Here is a 23422-nt window from a genome sequence, read left to right on the forward strand (position 1 = left end):
GGTTCGATCCCGGGCGCCGGCGAGAAACAATGGGCAAAGTTTCTTTCACCCTATGCCCCTGTTACTTAGCAGTAAAATAGGTACCTGGGTGTTAGTCAGCTGTCACGGGCTGCTTCCTGGGGGTGGAGGCCTGGTCGAGGACTGGGCCGCGGGGACACTAAAGCCCCAAAATCACCTTGAGATAACCTCGCCACCCTTTCTACCATCACTTCCTAGCTAATGTTAAGAAATCCATTGTCTTTTGGAGCACATGATTCATGTTGCAACCAAAGTCCCTTTTCTCTAAGTGTATATACATTATGTGCACCTTTATGTACCAACATGTATGTTCTTATTGGTAGGGAAAAATAAGTTGTTGGGCCCACCTCTTCACCTATGGGGACTGTCCTACACTACTGTTTCTATGAAAGTTTCGCGAGTATTTATCCAATTGTAGTTGGAGAACTGTGCTTGTGATGTACCAATGTTTGTTTATACTTTATCTTGTACTCAATGAAAGAATGTGAAAGAAAGAAATAGTAGTAGTTCTGTATGGTTGGTCCGTAAAGAAGATACATAATACAAATAGTATTAGGAAAAAAAAATGCCTTATGAACTATGTTGGCACAGAAGAACAGGCATAACTGCTTCAGATTCTCGCTGAACCAAATCAAGTTTTTGTTTGGTTACTGAAACCAGTTCATTCTTCTAAATGGTAAATAAACTAATAATTTATAGTCTTCAAAATTACTGTCAGTAAAATAAATATATAAATATATTCAATTCTTACCCTGCATGATTTGGTTATGCACCCCATACCCATGCCATGACAGATAGTGGAAAGGGATACAGACAATGGGTTCAGGAACTGATAAGATAAAACAGGCAAAAATAAATTATGTATTGGATTTAAATATTTATTGCAAGTTCAATCTTACGACAATCTTATTTAAAAATTCTTTGAATCACTTCTAAGGTGATGAATATGAAATTTTCACACAAAATATACACACCGAGTCTTTAAGAAGCTTGTGTAAAAAAATAGCGTAAATACTGTACCACGCATAACAAACTGTTTACAAAACACATTGCCAGTTACAGCAGTAAAAATTTACTAAAGTTTTCTAAATTCATTTATAAACAAAACTAGAAATATTGCATAACTAGTGCTTTACTATGACTAAAAATTGTACAAAACTAAATTTATAGGAGCAGTTGAGGATTAACCTAATACATTATTGACAATAATAATAATACTATTATTAGCAAAACATTTTAACAAAGCTTCGGATATTGATTCAATGTAATAAACTCATTCGCTACAAAAAATTTAAAAACGTTATACAGTACAAAAATATTTTTGTATTATCTGAAAAAGCTAGTAAAATAATTTTGTAAATGACATTATATTAATTAGTTACTTTAAGAACCACTTAAAAATATTCCAAAGTAACATGTTTATTTTAAATAGTCAACCATTCAGACGTAATACTTTTCTTCAACACTGCCATGGTAGATATACTCAAAACCTGGCTGCTGACATATACTGCATTATCTTTATGTCAATGTACATGTATAAGCAGTATGTGTGTATTTATATTCCTACTGTATATATATATATATATATTTACACATACATTATATACAGTACAGTACGTATGCATTACTTTTATTAAAATATCTACAAGCAAAAATACTGCATTATAAAAGAAAAATGGTAGATTTAAGAATCTGTGAATTCTGATACTGTACTGAGAAATTTAATAGTCTAGGATTACAAATATTAACATTTTGTATGTCATTTCCCTAATGACAGGAAAATAGCAATGAGGGAAGAGAAAAATACACTATGAAAGAATACATAAATGGCAGTATATAAAGAAAAAGCTAAAGTGGCATTGCAAACGGACAAGACTGTGTGTGTGTTTGTGTGATAAAAATGCATAAATGAAATTGTACGATGAATGAGCAAAACAAAAATGAGATAAAACTAACAATCAACAGAGTGAAAAGCAGTACGTGTGTTTGAGAGCATAAACTTTTGTGATCAGTATGGTATATGGCTTTTGAGCATTTTGCAAGAGTAACTTTTTCAAAGTTACAAACCATCCAGCAGTTTATTTCAATATTAATTTTTGTTGTATACTGAATTCTCTATTCATGTATTAATACACTGTACAGTACTGTTATGCAGTGCAATTTACAATCCATTGAATTAGATCTTCATGTGTTTGTTTCCCCATTCATTTTTGTGCAAGCAATTTCTTCACTACTCTGTTTAGCAATATAGTCAGTTTTGTTGTCCACATTACTCTCTTGTGGACCATAAACTACCAACGTCATATGGTTATCAAAACAGTCATCTCCATGGGTGTGCATTTCATCTAAACAGTTGAATGCCCGACCACAGCATGGACATTCATCAATAGAAGACCGAATGGAACGCTTCAGTTTCTGTGGAAAAAAATTAAATATTGATATATATATACACTGAATAATGTATGTATATCACGAAAATAAACACGTGATTAAAAATGTGACAGTGTCAGACCACGGAGGAAAAATGAAACGGGAATTTCCTTAAGTACTTTCATATTCTGACACTGTCACACTGAATAATGTATATACCATATAGTATATTTTAATATTAGTATATTTTAGTAGTATTTTTTTTTCTTTTTAAAGTTTCATTAAGAGCAGGGCAAGTTATGCTTTACCCTGCTCTGCTCTGCTCGTTTCAACTTGGGTCTAAGGCTACAAGTACAGGACTGAATATATACGAAACTAAGCAAGATGAAAACATGCAATAGAAGGAAGGGTGATGTGCTCTGATAACTTGCTCAGTATGGAAATTATTCAACTGGAAAGTTAATACAATTAAACAAATTAACACCAATGTCTACACTAGCAATAGATAGTCACTGTTATGAAATAGATCCTAAATGTTGTATAGCTGCCACCCATCAGGGATAAAGTCACAATCACCACTCCATATATCACACAAAACAGATGGTCATTTACAAAGTAGATGAACACACTGAATGATATCTTGGTAAGAAATTTGAAATGCAACAATGATACAAATATTGTTAATAAATACAATATTATATTATATAAACAAATATTTAATCTACTTATACATGTACCAAACCCTTTGAAGAGAACCAATATACAGTGGAACCATGAGTGACGAGCGGCTCCAGTTACGAGCATTTTGAGTAACGAGCAAGCCACTCGCAAAAAATATGTCTTGACTGATGAGCTTTTGCTTGATTAACGAGCGTTCCCGCTGGTTCTCGGACACCTCCGACGAGTTTTGTTGTTTTGCAAGACGAATTTTTCACATGACAAGCTCGGTGCTGGCAAGAATGTATCTACAATATACCTGTACAGGGATTATCTTTTATTTTCAAAATGAGATTATTCTAATAACCTACCTCTAATAAATTGGTTCCTTTAGCATTAAAAACAGCTATTACTGCAAAAATTGGGATTGGTACAATGGAGAGAGCAGCAATCACCCAGCCAAGAGCAATAGCCCAATCTGGATAGCTGTATTCTCCTTTGTTATACGTTGGTCGCTTGTAGTCCACCATTGAAAATATCCAGATGGCCTGTTTATATATAAAAACAAGATAAATATAAAATCTTGATTCTTAATAAATTGATCAAGTAAATTATATCACATATCAAAAATATATTTTGAAGTAAATTATGTTCAATTTTTGTTTAGAGTTTTATTGAGTTAAGAATCTTGATATAGTGTATTTGCATATGACATATTTGTTAAAACAGTTACTTTAAAATAATTTTATACACGAAGTCCACATATTCAAGACTTACCAAGATCAACATTGGTGCAGCAAAGTACCAACAAAATCGAAAGTACCTAGACGGCAAACGGCCCGTCATTTCTCGTACATTTCTTGCTAGCCGATCTGCACCATAAAACCATACAATGGCTGCCACTTCAAAGAAGGCCAGGTACATTAACGACACTGCTGCAGCGTAGTAGTCAATCAGTTGGAAAAAATATATGCCACCCTGAGAGATAAAATAAAATGATTACATCTGATGGTTTGGAACCCGCTGACATTGATAACCTGTGCATTTACATTATTTATGCTTCCTGTATAAGTTATGCAGATTCAGAATGCAAGACATTGACGAGATGTCAAGCTCATACAGAAGCTCCCATCTCTGATAAAATGGAAAACACACACGCAGCATTCCACACCGAGCTCAAATGGATGGAATAAATGTCATGACATAACTCAATTGCTGTACTACATAGGAAACCCATAATTACTTACTTTATTCTTACTTTGAATGAAAAAATTGAACAACGACTTTGCTTATGAAACAAATTTTTCTGAAAAATTAAAAATGTGTTACATTCCTTTCTTTCACTTTCATATACAAAACCAGTAATGTATACAGTGTGTATCTTTTTTGTCCTATTGGTGGCACATTCCCGAAAGGCAACAACTCACCCCTACAATAGTTTAGTTGTCTAATGTTTACCTAGTAGTTACATACCTATATGCCATAAATATTATACATTAAAGTGTTACCTTCTAAATTACTGACAAACATTTCTTGGTTTTTATACAATGTTCCTCAACAACAGAATGAATTTACACAGTCATAATAAACCATATTTACAGGATTCAATAAATTCAGGGAAATGAATAAGTTGGCACATTTATGTGTGGAAATAATACTAAGACAGGCAGAAAAAATGCTCTCCCACCAATCATTAATTGCTTTGGTAATATTCATTCAGTGTTGTCACTGGCCAATATATTGTTCTATACTCTTCGACTATACTGAACTGAAAGGACTTTCAAAATTTACAATTATTTTTTAAGTCATTTTTTCCTACTGTAGTACAGTATTTGATTGTTACCATCAGAATAGGCTAGTTTACTGTGCACTTCATAGTCATCACGTGGGTCTTCCTTGCACTAATTTGTTCTTGGAGAGATTGTTTTTTTTAATATGTTGACCAGACCACACACTAGAAGGTGAAGGGACGATGACATTTCAAGACAATCGACTTGAGAATGGTCCAGGATGGACCGAAATGTCGTCGTCCCTTCACCTTCTAGTGTGTGGTCTGGTCAACATATCTTAGCCACGTTATTGTGACTCATCGCCTGCATTGTTTTTTTAGACATTTTAAAAACTTTGTGAAGTTACTGACTTCTGTTTAAATGCCACCTACTGTACCCTCAACCCTATTTACCCAAAATAAATATAGCCTTTAAGAGCCATAATTTTGAAGTTGTATATTTTACAACGCAAAACATATCCACTATTGACCTATGTCAAGGGAGCCGGTCGGCCGAGCGGACAGCACACTGGACTTGTGATCCTGTGGTCCTGGGTTTGATCCCAGGCGCCGGCGAGAAACAATGGGCAGAGTTTCTTTCACCCTATGCCCCTGTTACCTAGCAGTAAATAGGTACCTGGGTGTTAGTCAGCTGTCACGGGCTGCTTCCTGGGGGTGGAGACCTGGTCGAGGACCGGGCCGCGCGGACACTAAAAAGCCCCGAAATCATCTCAAGATAACCTCAAGATGTCAGTCTTAATCTGGCTACTCTTCTGTCAAATAGAATTTCTCTGTTGATAACTTACTTGCATGACATTGGGAAGGCCAAAGAAGAAAGATACGAGGCAGACAACCAACACCAAGACTTCGTGATGCCTAAGGTATTTCTGAATCCATTTTGGGAAACCATCCTGAAGAGATGTGATGATGACCTAAAAAACAACCACCCAAATTCATGCTTTAACGCAAGATTTCACTTCTGAAATGCAGCCTTCAAAGACATTAAACTCATTGTGTTACAGTATTTCTATTGTATTTAGGTATTTATGAATCATCCTAGAATACAACAGATTATAAATGCAAAAAATATTAACTTGGTTCTAAAAAAACAGGGAACAGCTTAATTGATTGTTTTGCATAAGGAATTTAAAGCATCAGCAAAGATTGAGCTGATTAGTGATAAACAGATACACACAGTAAACTGACCTCAACTGTTGCAAACTGTGAGTCAAGGCCTAAAATAAGAAGCATCATGAAGAACAAAATCGCCCAAAGATTGGCATATGGCATCTTGGCCAGAGCTTGTGGATACACCATGAACACTAGTCCAGGACCTGTAAAGAACATGATTATATTTGTGGAGAACTTAATATATTCTGCAATGTTAATAACAGTCATTTTTAGGAATTAAGAATATTAAATGCATCAATAACAATAAAGAAATATTATTTGTACCCAGCTGTTCCTTGAGGAATAGTGACAATTCAGAACATTCCAGTCCTTCCTAAATCTTAAATTCCCTATTACCATTTGCTCCCTGGGTTGCAGTCCAACTACTTGGGCTGGATGGTAGAGCAACGGTCTCGCTTCATGCAGGACGGCATTCAATCCCCAACCGTCCAAGTAGTTGGACACAATTCCTCCCCCGTCCCATCACAAATCCTTATCCTGACCCCTTCCCAGTGCTATATAGTCGTAATGGCTTGGCACTTTCCCCCTGATAGTTCCCTTCCCTTCCCTGGGTTGCATTAACAATGAAGGCAACAAATATACACTGACCAACCTGACTGGTTCCAGTAACCTAAGTCCAGTAACCTTAGACTTAGTCTAAGAACCTTAGACTTAGTCTAAGAACCTTAGACTTAGTCTAAGAACCTTAGACTTAGTCTAAGAACCTTAGACTTAGTCTAAGAACCTTAGACTTAGTCTAAGAACCTTAGACTTAGTCTAAGAACCTTAGACTTAGTCTAAGAACCTTAGACTTAGTCTAAGAACCTTAGACTTAGTCTAAGAACCTTAGACTTAGTCTAAGAACCTTAGACTTAGTCTAAGAACCTTAGACTTAGTCTAAGAACCTTAGACTTAGTCTAAGAACCTTAGACTTAGTCTAAGAACCTTAGTTCATTTCATAACCTTAGTTCACCATAACATTTAAGAAATGCAGACAGACAATATAACTCCAACAATAATATAAATATGGAGATTGACTGCAGTGAATATTTTATGCAAAATCAGAATCAAGACCACCACCAAAGGGGTAAACACTATACAGTAGTTTGAAATAATTGTGCTAAAGAATAAGTGACCCGTACCAAAACTTAGATGTGAGGATTTATTTAACAATTCGTGTGTCTCAAACACAAGCCAGGAGCAACACTTCATCTTCAAAGATACTGAGCTGCTTATCATAGAAGAAGACATTAGGAAACTGTGTAGAATCAAACTCAATAAAATAAAATTCAACACTGTTGCCATTATATCTAAATGAGCATAGCATAGTAAAGTATTTTAAAACTATAAATTTTAACAACATCCTCCCATTATTTGCTTTCTCCTCCTCCTGTTTCTTCACAGCGGATGCCTCCGTTTACATAGCAGTAAATATATACGTACCTGGGAGTTACGTGACTGTCCTGAGACTAGTGGGACCTCAACAAGCCTAACAGGCATCCTGTCCCAGACTATGGGAAATCATACTTAGAATATTCAAATCATTCCTCCACAAAACATTACCACCAATACTTATTATAAACTTTGGGACACATACATGATACAGAGTAAATGGTAAAATGACAAAAAAAGCTTGACTACAGTGTGTGCACATTGAGAAAACCATCTTCTTGAGGTTATCTCGAGATGATTTCGGGGCTTTAGTGTCCCCGCGGCCAGGTCCTCGACCAGGCCTCCACCCCAAGGAAGCTGACAGCTGACTAACACCCAGGTACCTATTTTACTGCTAGGTAACAGGGGCATAGGGTGAAAGAAACTCTGCCCATTGTTTCTCGCCAGCGCCCGGGACCACAGGATCATAAGTACAGCGTGCTGTCCGCTCGGCCGACCGGCTCCCTTACTGAAGTGTGTGTGATGAGAGGTGTGATAGGAACCTTTGAAGATGAAGTGTTGCTTCAGGTTTATGTGTGAGACACAAGAATTGTTAAATAAAAAATATGAAGCTCTTATGGAGAAAAGAAAATGTAGAGAGGAGGAAGAATGGTGGCTAGGAAAAGGGGAATGTTCAATGCTGAAGACAATATTAGGAGTACCAGTAGATGGAGAAAATACTTTGAAAATCTAATAAGTGATGAAAGAGGCATTCAATACTGAAGACGATATTAGGAGTACCTGTAGATGGAGAAAATACTTTAAAAATCTAATGAAAGTGATAAAAGAGGTGTTCAATTTGAACATAAATCGATTTGATGACGAGAGATGAGTGCATAATCCGATGGTGATGGCAGTGATGGTTCAATCTTTAACAAAAGTCTAGTTACCTTCCGCAACAACATCATCGATCTCTTTCCCTTGTTCCAGTGCAATATTGCCGAGTGTAGAGAAGACGATCATGCCAGCCAACAATGATGTGAATGCATTAACGAGACTGATGATCCAGGTGTCCACTACTATGTTGTTATTGAACTTGTTGTAAGATGAAAATGCTATCATTGATCCAAAGGCAATGCCTATACTGTTGAAATTCTGAGCAGCTGCATTTACCCACACCTAATGTGAAGAAATATTAATGAACTTTTGGTATTAATACATAAATGAGCACATAAAAAGTGCTCAGTTTATTAAGTGAAAGAACTTTTTCAGTGAAAAAATTCCCAAATACAAAATATGGTTCAGGAACCAGAAACAATTGCCTTAAGTACTGATTGGCTTAAGTACATCTTTGCTATGGTCCATGATTGTCTAGCAATTTTTTGTATTATTTTGTTTGGTCACAAGAAACATGATAGTAGATGATAATGGGGGACCAATGATCATGATATGTAGAACTTAACCAGTCAGCCAAATGCTAATACTGTTCTGTACATGATAACATATATCTTATTACATTTTGTAGACAATCCTCTAAGACTCAAGTGGTAGTACTGTACAGTTGTTAAAATAGTAAATTAACTCATTCCAAATTATGTTTAGCACACTGAAGGGTCATTAAGTAAGACATACTGTACATTACATCACCCTTATTGTAGGAGTCAAAATTTGACAATACACAAACAAATTATTTTAGTTTTACTCAACTAAAAATTAGATTTTGATGTAGATTTGTTATTACATGGCACACAAACAAAACACTATATACAGTATAGCACAGTATTTTTATGTAACCCAAAACAGTAGAAAGAACAACAAATTGACCCCAGAGGGGAAGGGAAAGTGTGTCTTTTTGCACTCGACTGAAATCCTGGTGAAGCAAATATGGTTAGCCCAATAGTTCATTTAGAGTAAAGACCCCACACACACACACACACACACTAACAACAAATAACTGCTCTATACTGTACTGAACTATGTAATATTTTCTGTGAAAAAAAACTAATATAAAGAAGATAGGCAACTTCCATAAAAAATGCTTCTATACAGCAATGAGAGAAAAATATTAAAGCAATATTGTCAAATAAAACTATATTTTTCAAGAAGTTTCCAGTATTCCATCCTACACTACCCATGCTGTAAACAGTAGCACTTTGATAAACAAAAAATTATCATTTATCATTTAATCATCTGAAGCTCGTACCAATGAAGATACAACTTTCGCTTCCTTTAAATGTCATTAACTGAAGTAAATAGAGTATAATAAGCATTAACATTAACTTATAATACCTGAGCTTTCAGTAGAAGCTCCCATCGAGGTCCAAAGAAGTATTGAAGACCTTTGTTGGCACCCGGTAGTGTCAATGCTCGCCAGAGGAATGCACCGATCAGCAAGTACGGAACAGTTGCTGTCACATATACCACCTATAAACATCACCGTAAATTCCAGTTCATTCTCTGTCATATATTGTACAGTAATAATAATAAATGATGATGATGATGATGATAATAATAATAATAATAATAATAATAATAATAATAATAATAATAATAATAATAATAAATCATCATCAGAGAGTAATCACACTAATATGATGTGTCAATGAGAAAATTGTGGGAACATACGAACACCCACCGCATAGGTTCAAACCCTCATCACGGCTCCTACGGATTTCCTCAGCAGTAATAATAATAATAATGTTTAATATTTCTGCATTGTCTCACTCAGTTGCTTCCTTAGGCATAACACTGCTGGTCCCCTGAATGGTATAACCCAGACAGGGCAGGGAAACATCACGCAGTGGCATAACTGATGTCTTTTAAAACTTCTCTTGTCAGGTCATACTGTTGCAAGAGAGATGCAAGTGAGTAGCCCATTTATATAAAATGTCCATCCAAGTCCTGCCAAGCTACATGCTTGCTGGCCTGACCAATAGATATCGAAAATCATCACCAGAGGACAGCACCAACACAAAAAAAGGGGGGTTCACAAACTCAACCCTATTAACATTCTACCATACGCAGGCGATGAGTCACAATAACATGGCTGAAGAATGTTGACCAAACCACACACTAGAAGGTGAAGGGACGATGACATTTCGGTCCGTCCTGGACCATTCTCAAGTCGAATGACCATTCTCAAGACAATCGACTTGAGAATGGTCCAGGACGGACCGAAACGTCGTCGTCCCTTCACCTTTTAGTGTGTGGTTTGATCAACATTCTACCATTATACCAGACTGGTTCCTGTATACAATTCAACCAGGAAGAGAAGAAAACACTTCAATTAATCAACTTGTGCTTATTCTTAGAAAATGTTTATTATCAAAGTCTGAGTATGTGCATAAATGTTCATTATGTTGTGCATTGGGATTGTGAAATTAGTGGACATTTCTCGTATGCATTTATACACAATAATTTACTGCCTGGTTCAGTTGTGTAGCAGATGATGTACTCTACCCTCAAGTTCACTACCAGAAAGCTTTAGATACAGTCCCATACAAGACTACATGGGGATAAAAGGACAAAAGACTCGCTGGAAGGATGTTAAACAACCGTGGACCTCTAAATGTTCATACAGTGTTCTCTGAGCCTATGACACCCCTGCTCTTCACTGCCCCAATTCTGCATTCTCTTCCATATCTTTCACTCCAGTATGTTCATATATTACTGTGTAGATTTGGTACCTGGCCCTCCATTTTCCACGTGTATATTATTTTATATCTCTCTTGTCTCTTTTCACACCGCCCAAACATAATGAGATCTCTCACTATATAAAAGATCCTGAGAAAAGTAGACATAGCAGACAATGGAAGGTTATTTAAATCAAAAGGAGGTTGATGAAGGTGATATCAGTGGAAACTGGACATGCATCGTGGATAGGAACGAGAGCCAGGGCCCATTTGGTTTTGAGTTAATTGTGCTGACAACTGTCCTACAGAAGTTTATGGATCACAGCAAGACATGAATGTAAAGATGCCACGAACCACCTCATCAAAAACAGTAGTTTGAAATAACATCTTGAGGTTATCTTGAGATGATTTTGGGGCTTTAGTGTCCCCGCGGCCTGGTCCTCGACCAGGACTCCACCCCCAGGAAGCAGCCCATGACAGCTGACTAACACTCAGGTACCTATTTTACTGCTAGGTAACAGGGGCATAGGGCGAAAGAAACTCTGCCCATTGTTTCTCGCTGGCGCCCGGGATCGAACCCGGGACCACAGGATCACAAGTCCAGTGTGCTGTCCGCTCGGCCGACCGTCTCCTATGCTGGGAATAGATATATTGATGTTGTTATATCCTCAAATTTAAGGATATATGGATAACTTATGGATATAATTTATGGATAACAAATTGTAGATATGTAAAGCAATCTTAAGTTATACTCACACGACCTGAAGATTTGACAGACTTCCAGAGTGAGAAGTAGACAAGAAGCCATGCGAGAAACAATGCCACTAGCAACTCGATCCTCATGGACCCCATCTCATTAATTCCGTCACTCTTTTGTAGAACTACTTCACTGTAAGTTATAAACATTATGTAAAGAAAATTCAGAATATGAACATTTAACGCATCTTTTGAAAAATTAGAACAACAGTATTAAAAACTTACAACACAAACCTACACTACAGAAACAAAATATTACACAACATATGATACATAAATTCAAAATACTACAGTACAGTGTAAAGCTAAATACTAACTCAAAAAACTCTTCAGTTGCAGACTTAGTTCCATTTGGTGCCTCAACCCCCGGGCCATAATCATCAAAGCAGTTTACAGCCCACGTAGAGTTGCAATTACTCCACGGCAATTCGGCATAAAAGGATTGCACAAGATAGAATATTGCCCATGCAATGATGACGTTATAGTATGTACACAGCATGAAGGATATCACCACACTTCCTACTCCAGCACCTGCAAAGACACGGCTTCAATTGACTTCTTGTATCATATGGTCACTCCCTTGATAGGACTGACTCCTTGTACACCATCAACCTAAACTTGCATATTCTGCTTCCTAATATACTGTAGTATGATCCATCACTGCCTTATGCAGATTCATTGTAATAATTGTGACTTGTCGAAAAAGTTCATCCGTCATAGTAAATAATCTATCACTGGTGTATATAATGATCCCGCAGATCAAATGATCAATTAATTAACACATCATATTACCGTACCGAATATGTTTTCATTACAACCTACCTACTACTACTACTACTAATAATAATAATAATAATAATAAATACAGTAATAATCATAATAATAAACAATTATAAACAATAATAATTACAGTAAATAATAATAATAATAATAGAGAAATCACACTAATGTGAAGAATCAACAAGAAAATCCGTAGGAGCCGTGATGAGAATGCGAACCTATGCGTTGCGTATTCCTATGTCATGGCCTAGTTGTCTGGGGGTGTGTGCCTGGGAATACCCAACGCATAGATTCGAATCCTCTTCACGGCTCCTACAGATTTTCTCAATAACAACAATAATTAAATAAATAAATAAATAAATAATAATTACAGTTAATGATAATACAGTATGTAATAATAATACTGTACCTGTAATGTAATATTTTACATTACAGGTACAGTTACACAATCTGTAAAATATTACAGATTGTGTTTACAATGCTGTATGTATGAAATCCCAATCTTCTTAAGCAAAAATAAAGTACCTGTACTGTACCTGTAAATACAGTATAAACCTCAAAAAATGGCCTAATTGGTTTCAAACCCACTGTGAACAGTATCTTTTTGTAGATCTGCCTTATCCTTGTTAGCTATCCGATCTAACTCGTCAAAATGTGTCACGGAAGATTTTTCTCAAGATTCTTTGCCACCAGAACTCACTCTTTCCTGGCAATGTACTCTAAAACTTGTACTTTCTGCTAATTCCAACACAAAACATTTTAGTTAGTTTCTTCACATCCCAGCCGTCATTATCTCTATGAAACCAGGTAGCCTTTTCATGCAATTAAAATCCTATTTACCTTTGACTTGGTCTTTGCCAGACCACTTATGTTGGTCGACATCTTTTCTGCTCAAACATAATGAAAAAGAAACATGCATGAAAATCTTTGAGTAACAAGAGGTAACACCGCACTAGAGAGAGAAAGGCAGAACTTGACCTCATCACACCGGAGAAGAGAAAAGGAACAAGGAGAGGAAATGATAATGACATACAAGATCCTAAGGGGAATTAACAAAGAAGAAAAAGAAGCAATATTCAAAGGGAGAAAGAGTAGTTCTTGGGCCATAGTTTGAAACTACGTATAGGGGAATCAAGTGAGCAACAGAGATAAAAAAAAAAAAATCCTCAGTTTAAGTTGTAAATTTAAGTGGAATTTAGGTGGTTACATTAAAAATGGTGGAAGCAAAAAACAATTGTATTAAAACTACTAACAGTTATAAAGGAAAGATCTAGGAGCTGACATTCGACCCTGAAACCACATTTAGTTAAGTATATCTAGGTGGGTACTCTCACCTATTTGTGCCCCTTATTTGTGTTAACAGGATCAAGCTTCACCAATTGGACTCTGCCTTTCCAATCATTAGTCAGAGTCATTGCAGTAGATGATTGGAAAGGTGGGGTACAAAAGCTGAAGCTCATTGCTGCAGGTATAAACAAAGACAAAGATATTGCTGAACATGCGAGCACACATACATGTCTAACCTTAAATACACACATTAGCAGCATTATCTCAGACATTATAACAACCTTTGAATAGAGGGCATATTTTCTCCAGTGCAGCCACGGGTCCCCTTCGTGTGTACTGGCCCACAGTCAACTCCATCAGCAGTAGGGGGATGCCACAGATGAACAGCATGATGAAGTATGGGATGAGAAATGCACCTGTTGAGAAACTTTCAGTCACTACCCGGAAACTTGCATCACTATACAATACTTGTGCTGCATTTATAATATTGTATTCACAGGGCCGGATTGCCCAATAGGCCAAGTAGGCAATGGCCTACCAACACTATTTTGTACCATAAAAATGGACAAATATTAAAAATTACTTTATCACACTGCTCTATTATTTTTGTATGTAATTCCTGTACTGTACACATCATTTTCTGGAAAAAGGAACTGAAATTGTATCGGTATTGAAATATGGCCTCTGCAAAACTATACATAATATAACCTGCATATAATATTTATATGTACAATATAACTTTGATTATTAATGATTACATATTATGATATAAGCTGTCTACATGTATATGTTCAGCCTTTGAACAGCCACATTGACAAGAGGGTTTAGGGAGGGGGGGGGTGGCCTACAGTCCAAAAATGGTTAGATCCAGCCCTGTATATGGGTACTGTATATACAATAATCATAACTCACTCAATATATATGTGCATGCTTGCAAGTATGGTTTTTTATATAATTCTAAAGGTTTAGAATTTAAATGTGATTAGTCTTAATTATGAAACACAAGAACATTAGTTATATATATACACGAAGAAATCACACTAACGTGATATGCATCAATGAGAAAATCAATAGGAGCAATGAGATAACGCAAACTAACAATTAAGAGTACTCTCAGCTGTCCACTTTACCCCTGTACCATGACATGGTATAAGCTATACAACCTGGGATTCTACAGAATCCACAGGAAGTCTATTGGCTGCTACTGTCAAGCCGGTACAAGTTTTACACACAACCCCTCATGCAATCTTGTGTAGATATACATCACATTAGCATGATTTCTTTGTGTATCTGAAACTAGAGCACACAGTTGGTGAACTACTTTACCTACACAAGACTGCACAGAGGGGGTATATGGAAAAACCTTGTACTGGCTTCAGTACAAGCCTCTCAACCTGGACTCTTTAATTAGTTATCCAAAAAATTAAATTTAGCAACAATTAAAAAGGAGAATAGACTATTACTGACCGCCACCGCTCTTGTAGCATAGGTAAGGGAAGCGCCAGAGGTTGCCCAGGCCGACAGCCGAGCCCACACAGGCCAGGACGAACTGGGCCTTGTTGCCCCAGGTCTGACGAGCCTCCAGGCCCTTGGAGCGTCTTGGATCATCCTGCCAGCCCCTGCATCACACACATCAATGTTAACATTATAATCCTGCACCACAACGTTAAAACAACAATCCTGCTTCTCACACCACAACGTTAAAACAACAATCCTGACTCTCACACCTCAACGTTAACATTATAATCCTGCATCACACACCTCAATGTTAACATTATAATCCTGCATCACACACCTCAATGTTAACACAATAATCCTACACCACACACCTCAATGTTAACACAATAATCCTACACCACACACCTCAATGTTAACACAATAATCCTACACCACACACCTCAATATTAACACAATAATCCTACACCACACACCTCAATGTTAACACAATAATCCTACATCACACACTTCAATGTTAACACAATAATCCTACACCACACACCTCAATATTAACACAATAATCCTACACCACACACCTCAATGTTCACACAATAATCCTACATCACACACCTCAATGTTAACACAATAATCCTACACCACACACCTCAATGTTCACACAATAATCCTACACCACACACCTCAATGTTAACACAATAATCCTACACCACACACCTCAATGTTAACACAATAATCCTACATCACACACATCAATGTTAACACAATAATCCTACACCACACACCTCAATATTAACACAATAATCCTACACCACACACCTCAATGTTCACACAATAATCCTACACCACACACCTCAATATTAACACAATAATCCTACACCACACACCTCAATGTTAACACAATAATCCTACACCACACACCTCAATGTTAACACAATAATCCTACACCACACACCTCAATGTTAACACAATAATCCTACACCACACACCTCAATGTTAACACAATAATCCTACACCACACACCTCAATGTTAACACAATAATCCTACACCACACACCTCAATGTTAACACAATAATCCTACACCACACACCTCAATGTTAACACAATAATCCTACACCACACACCTCAATGTTAACACAATAATCCTACACCACACACCTCAATGTTAACACAATAATCCTACACCACACACCTCAATGTTCACACAATAATCCTACATCACACACTTCAATGTTAACACAATAATCCTACATCACACACCTCAATATTAACACAATAATCCTACACCACACACCTCAATGTTCACACAATAATCCTACACCACACACCTCAATGTTCACACAATAATCCTACACCACACACCTCAATATTAACACAATAATCCTACACCACACACCTCAATGTTAACACAATAATCCTACACCACACACCTCAATATTAACACAATAATCCTACACCACACACCTCAATGTTAACACAATAATCCTACACTCATTATTATTACATTATTAGTCGGTAATATCATGCAAGAGACAATTCATAAAATTTATATACAATATAAAATAAATAATGCACGCATTAAAAAAAAGAAAAAACATGCAGGCAAAAGAAATAAAACAAAATTATTATTCGTAATATTATCTTTGTTGCATGAATTCAGTATTCCCAAAGTTCAGGGCATGACACGAATGCTGGGATAATTATACCAGCGATTGCCTGTAGCTATGAGAAGTTAAATGAAGTTTTAGTGTACAATGGTGGCTATTGTCCCACGTGCCTTTTATATTTATCTATGTTCTAATTCCATCTCTTTACCACCTCCACTGAATAACTTAGAATTACCTTGTTCCCCGTCTCAGTTGTTTAAGATTCAGATACTGGGATGTTAAAAATGTCCCAAGTAGCACGGGCTATGGCGAGCCCGTAGTTAACTTACCTGGCACAGGAGCGGGGCAAGTAGCACGGGCTATGGTGAGCCCGTAGTTAACTTACCTGGCACAGGAGCGGGGCTGTAATTGCTCATCTCAGCTGTGTTTCCAGCCTATATAGTCTGGAATCAGGCTTAATGCTTTTCCCTTTGATAATGCCTCCTCCTCCGGTTTATAATTATTTTGGCTTGTATCTACCTTTCCTCATCCATAAAACAGGCTACATATATCCATTTCATAAAAATATGGCATCTCAGTATGTTATCATATCACCCCTGGTTCTTCTCATTTTCTAGCGAGTAGGCGAGTTATCTTAATTTCTCTTCATAACTCGTATAGTCTCAAGAAAGTTCTAGGCCTTCTCAAATTTTGTTCTTGTGCTTTACAATGTGATGTAAATTTGCATTGTAAATTTACAATTTACAATCCGCGCTGGTGATAATATTCTAAATATGGCCTGACATATGCTAGGCATGTTCTGAACGATTCATAGCTTAACCATCTAAATATCTTTACGCTTGCAAATGTTGACAAAATGTTTCTGATTTAATATGCAAATTTCGGGGTTGACATGAATATTCAGGTGGTGATACATTTCCCTTCCCTCAATCCTCGCGTGAACACTCAAATAAAAAAATAATGTCGAGCCATCCAGAGAATGCCGAGGTCTGAATATTGAGCCAGATGCGTGTGTGTGCGAGGCATTTCAATATGAAGTGGGTGGCAATTTACGGGTGACCTTGCAGCAAGTAAATCACCCACTACCACCACCTTGCATACAAAACCTGCGCTCCTTCGTACATATCTGAGCACTAGGTCGACATTTAAACGCAAGATGTTAACCCCTCTGATCGAGCGAGCTGTGATTCATATTTCCTGATTGCGAGCAGTCGAGTCTAAAAGCCTGATTGCCAGCCTACCAACCAGGCCTGCTTAGAGACCGGGCCATGGAGACATTGGTCCCAGGAACCGGCACAAGGTTCTGTTTTTATCAATTTAAGTGAAGACCACCAACTCTATTAGTCTGAAGGTATGGAGAAGTGATTTGTGGTAGCACCACATGCCTTTCTTCCTCCATTTCCTGAGGACGTCTTAACGATTTTCAACTGAAGCACTTGTCTTCTTAGTATTTATGACTTCTATTTTAATGTCCTCAAATTTGTTCACTTTATAACATTTTAAAGGTCACACTAAGATCAGTCCTGTCAAAGTCTTGTTAGAGTTGTTAGTCACGAGGTCCTCAGCCTTTGAAAATTAACCTAAATTGGGTTTGATTTTGTCGGTCTGCTTTGTCGCTTAAAGTTGTCCATTGCAGCTGTGTCTTTTTGTAAATGAGGTCTCCATGCTGGGATACACAAGTCCTGACCGAGCCATATATGGGTGTTATGGGGATCTCATGAGAGAGACCACTCTCATTTTCGAAGATCTGATTCATTATTCCTAGTTTTATGAGCCTATTTTTTTTTTTAATTGCCACCTCTCCTACCTGATGAACAGCTTCTAACAATTAGTTTTTTTTCAATCTGCTACACGGTAGGGTTCTTATGGACTTCTGACCATTTGTAGAGTTCAAGATATAATTGTGCAAGTCCGCATGTCTTTTTCACTTCTTACTTTCCGGCAGATCTTTGATGTTGTTCATAATGGTGTTATCTATGCCATTGATGAATAATTGAACATCTAAAAATAATTGGCTCTACAATGGAACTTTGCGGTACTTCCTTCACAACAAATTTCCAGTTTGATTCTTTTCCATTTACAACGACTATTCCTTTATAATATGTTTGAACTATGATTTTATTAATTTCAATATTTTATCATTGATTCTGTGTACTTGTAGTTTCTGGGCGTGTCTTTCGTGTGCTTCCTTGCCTAAACCTTTAATTAAGAGACGTTCATGTACACTACATTTAATTAAATTGTGTGTGACTGATTACTGTTTTCAGAATAGTGATCAGCTTCATTAACCAGATTTAGTTTTTGGATTTTTTTTTACAAAAATCGTATTATGATACTGTTACAAGATTGTATTGGGACGAATTCTTTCCTCAATGCTCTTAGTGAGGTTAGGTTGATTGGTCTGCAATTTTCTGTACCCCTTCTGTTTTTTTTAAATTAGGAATGATGTTTGCATATTTCAGAGAGATTAATGGATGTTTTCACTACGTTTTTTAAATGTTTCTTTTAACTGATTTAATTTACACGATGGCTACATTCAACACTTATTGTAAGTAGAAAAAAGTGCAGTGAAGTGCTGACAAGCTTGTACGATAAGAACTAGGTTAACAAAAGCCTCATTACACACGTCAGTAATAATACAGTTACTAATGCATTCACAAATTAAAACAAACATGTCAAACTGAACGATAAATAATAGTAAAAAAAAGCCACTATAAGTAAACAAATAATTTTAGCAAGCTACCACAAATGTAGTGCATTTTGCCTGTTCACTGTGTGAACTAAACGACATCAAACAAAATCTAAACAGCCCATCAGGAACAGATAGACCAAAACACTGGAAGTGAACATAAAATGTAGCAGTGCAGAGTCTGCGGTGGCTGGATAAAGGGGAGTGTGTGTGTGTGTCGTGGTAACCGCCTGCCTACCTTCCTGTCTGCTGACACAACACCCCCTGCTCAGCTTGATGCTTGTCTGCTTCTTCCTCCTCCTCCTGCCCATCATCTCGTTCCTGCTGCAGCTGCTCTTTCTCTTCCTCCTCGTGTTGGCTACTGTGCCGTTTTCTCTTCTGGGATTCCAGACACATGATAGCAGGTCCAGTCACTCCTCACACTCCACTGGGGGGTAGAAATAGCCTACGCTATTCTATCCCTTTGAGATGTATTTTTTCTTGTCTCAATAAACATACTTGAACCCAACATGCACTGAGCCAATGTGTATCCACAGAAAATTCTTGCACAGCTTTAAATAAAGTTCCTTTGCTAATTTAGGCCAAATTAAATATGTGGGGCTTTTTCTATGTCTGTTCAATTAAAATGGGCTGGCATTTTTTGGGTCGTATTAGGCTATTCTCTTGGTGAACTAGATGTTGTTCTGGAGTACTTTGGCTTTGTCTTGGCATGTTGTATGAGCTTAGCTAGTGCCCTGCAGACTGTATTCTTGAGTGCATACAACCCTGGTATCTTGGCACTGGCTTTTGTACTACTAACGTTTCAAGAGGAGGCAAAAGGGAACGAGTGAGTGAGTGTGTAATTACCTAAGTGTAGTTACAGGATGAGAGCTACGCTCGTGGTGTCCCGTCTTCCCAGCACTCTGTCATATAACGCTTTGAAACTACTGACGGTCTTGGCCTCCACCACCTTCTCACCGTGTGTGTGTGTGTGTGTGTGTGTGTGTGTGTGTGTGTGTGTGTGTGTGTGTGTGTGTGTGTGTGTGTGTGTGTGTGTGTGTGTGTGTGTGTGTGTGTGTGTGTGTGTGTGTGTGTGTGTGTGTGTGTGTGTGTGTGTGTGTGTGTGTGTGTTTCTCTCTCTCTCTCGCTATGTGTGTGCGTGCATGCGCACTTGCTGTTGTTCTTAATTCCTGTTACTGACACTACACCTGCACAGTCAGTACATCTCACACACACACACCATCTTTCTCGCCATACCCGTTGCCACTGTTACGTAAGCTCTGCTATACAAGCACCAGGCTCATCTCACATCTGAACAGCCATGTATAATAAGAGTCCAGAAACGGATAATTTAATTAAGACAAATTCAGAGCCCTTCAAATAAATTAAATATTCCACCGAGTGCACTAACTCTTAAGTTTTATTATATTAAATGCACGAGAAATCACAGTTTTTAGCAATAAGTATAAATATGTATTGTATAATTTGTTCACAAAAATGTAAATAAAGTTAGTTTTAGCCTCATCATTTAAACTGAGAAGCGTTTGTGTACAAGTTGGCTTAATCCTTGGTCTGCTAACGTCGCCTATAAGCGTTCTTCGCTAGCCTGACATAATGTATTAACTAAGTATATAAAACGGTGAGGTAGTGACAATGACTATAATTTAGTCTGCCAATAAAATCATAAAACTAACAAGAACATATGTAGCGATACTGCCATATCTAATTGATTTATTTACAGTGCAACTGAATTCAGCAGTTTAAGGGTTAAAATGATTGGACATGTGTATAAAGCACTGGATATATGTTGTTATGGAGCAAGCCAGGAGGAGCCATTGCTTTGTGGATAGATATTAGTTCTCTAATATCTCACAGATATTAGAGAACGCGCTGGTGTTTATGAAAGAGAACCCTGAGTAGTACTGTGCAATATTTGATTTCTAACAGCCTCAAGAAAAATGTAATTAGGTTATAGTAACCGATGAAGCCAGGTTATGGTGATCATCTTTATAGCTGGATTCTTAGCGTTGATACGTGTGCAAGACATTTTGCTGGAGTTGACAGGTGTAAAATAAATCTTCGCTGTTAGTAGCTGACTTGGGAGCCTCCTTAACGGATATCGTTTGATAGCTTAAGATACAATTTTGCTAATATTGCTGTTTGATGTACCTAAGTACCGTGACTAGTTATGATTAGGAGTACACTATGTACATAAGGTAGTGGCGACAGACCCACACCGATATGAAAGCTCTCTGGTGGTACTCTGCCAGTTCTGCTGACACAGGCCTACAGAGCAGCTTGAGGTATTATGTAATGTGATATTATGCAGCTTCAGGTGTGGCAATTTCATTGATATTGGTGGGCACACTGTAGGTAACTGGACTCGCACATCCGCCGAGTTCATAGTAACAGATGGCCATATCCATTACTAGCACTGGAATGTGTGTAATGCAACTATGTTTGACCCTTAAAGGGTCTGTAAGGCTTCTTTCTAGCTTGACAATGAGGATACTTCAGAGGTTGCTGCCGGTTTGGAATGGTTCTTCTTAGTAAATCATTGCTGGCTTGAATTTTCACAAGACTCAATGGCTGTTTACAAACAAAAAACAATCTTAATTAGAGGAGCAATGTTAAGTAATTCACAAGTTTTCAGTGCATACATTAATGTTCAAAATACACAAAATTGAGAAAATATTGAAGCCATACTTAGGCACTAAACACCCTGGACATCCCACCACACACACCACCGTAAGAACCTTCAACATTTTCTATAGATATATCGCACTCTTACGATTTCATTATGCACCAAAGCAATGCGTAAAATGGCGATGGAACTCTCACTGAGGATAAACACATCTTTCAAGTTTTCATAAAAGCGAGATAATGGATAAACAAAACAATGGACGCTCGCTCGAACGGAACCCGCTTCTCTGAAAAGTCGAATGTCATCCATGATTTCCGATGGTAAAGTTTTGCTGACAATGGTTCCATCACACATTATTGGCAAATTACTAATAAAACAGGCACGAATATTCGTGGACCGGAATTTTCGATATACGAGGACATAACTAATAACCATAAGGAATTCTCAAGATGTTACAAAATTAGATATTACAAAATCAGACTACTTAACGCATCATGCCCCTGGACTCAGGGCATAACATGTGTGTTGCATTTCTGCTTATCAATTGCTACTCTAAGTCATTTCATCAACAAAAATCTAAATGGCTTCTTGAAATGACCACCGGGGCACTAACTAATGTAATAGAAACCTTACTTTATACCATATATAAAAGTTTTCGAAGCTTTACACACGTAGACTCCCACAAAATATAGCATGGGAATCGATAGACTTCCTCCCCCCCTTCCCCCTAAAAAAATATGCATTCCCCATACTCGAGATAACCTAATACCACTTTTGCCTTAGAATAGTATGCACATTCGTAATTTAAATTGCTAGGACTCAAGAAATACAGAAGAATGATAAAAATATAGTAAAATTATCCCAAAATATAGCATCAACCAAGAACTACGTGATGATAAGGTTGTTCAATCAGGCTGTCTTTACAGCTAGTCTGTACAGCTTTGTGTGGATATTTATATATGGGTGTGTGGGGGGGGGGGGGGGGTAGTAAACGAGTATTGATGGGGGGGACTATCAGGAGAAAGCGCCAAGGCATTACGACTTTATAGCTCTGTGAAGGGGTCAGGATAATGATTTGGGATGGGACGGGTGGAAGGAATGGTGCCCAGCCACATGGACGGTCGGGGATTGAACGCCGACCTGCATGAAGCGAGACCGTCGCTCTACCGTCCAGCCCAAGTAGTTGGGGGGGGGGGGGTGGAAGTGTTGGTTGTACTATGATTTTTTTAATTGCCAGTTGA

At 37.5% G+C, this 23422-nt stretch overlaps 1 protein-coding gene across 4 annotated transcripts in view; it reads right to left on the bottom strand.

The window, feature by feature from the left end:
- Positions 1-882: 882 nt before the first annotated feature.
- LOC123745635 (sodium- and chloride-dependent GABA transporter ine) overlaps positions 883-23422 on the bottom strand; it is a 58202-nt gene continuing 35662 nt past the window's right edge. For 3 of the 4 annotated variants that reach the window (XM_045726383.2, XM_045726384.2, XM_069312199.1), the window contains exons 2-12: positions 15277-15428; positions 14091-14225; positions 12060-12273; positions 11743-11875; positions 9644-9778; positions 8305-8533; positions 6020-6147; positions 5620-5745; positions 3823-4023; positions 3417-3593; positions 883-2433 (exon numbers count right to left, since the gene is read on the bottom strand). In XM_045726383.2, coding sequence (XP_045582339.1) covers positions 2203-2433; positions 3417-3593; positions 3823-4023; positions 5620-5745; positions 6020-6147; positions 8305-8533; positions 9644-9778; positions 11743-11875; positions 12060-12273; positions 14091-14225; positions 15277-15428 — 1861 coding nt within the window. In that variant the 3' untranslated portion in view covers positions 883-2202. Of the gene's footprint in view, positions 2434-3416; positions 3594-3822; positions 4024-5619; positions 5746-6019; positions 6148-8304; positions 8534-9643; positions 9779-11742; positions 11876-12059; positions 12274-14090; positions 14226-15276; positions 15429-19796; positions 22127-23422 lie in introns of all 4 variants that reach the window. The other variant, XM_045726385.2, reaches the window with a different exon arrangement.

The sequence above is a fragment of the Procambarus clarkii genome, chromosome 71, assembly GCF_040958095.1.
Source record: "Procambarus clarkii isolate CNS0578487 chromosome 71, FALCON_Pclarkii_2.0, whole genome shotgun sequence".
NCBI classification, from domain to species: Eukaryota; Metazoa; Arthropoda; class Malacostraca; order Decapoda; family Cambaridae; genus Procambarus; species Procambarus clarkii.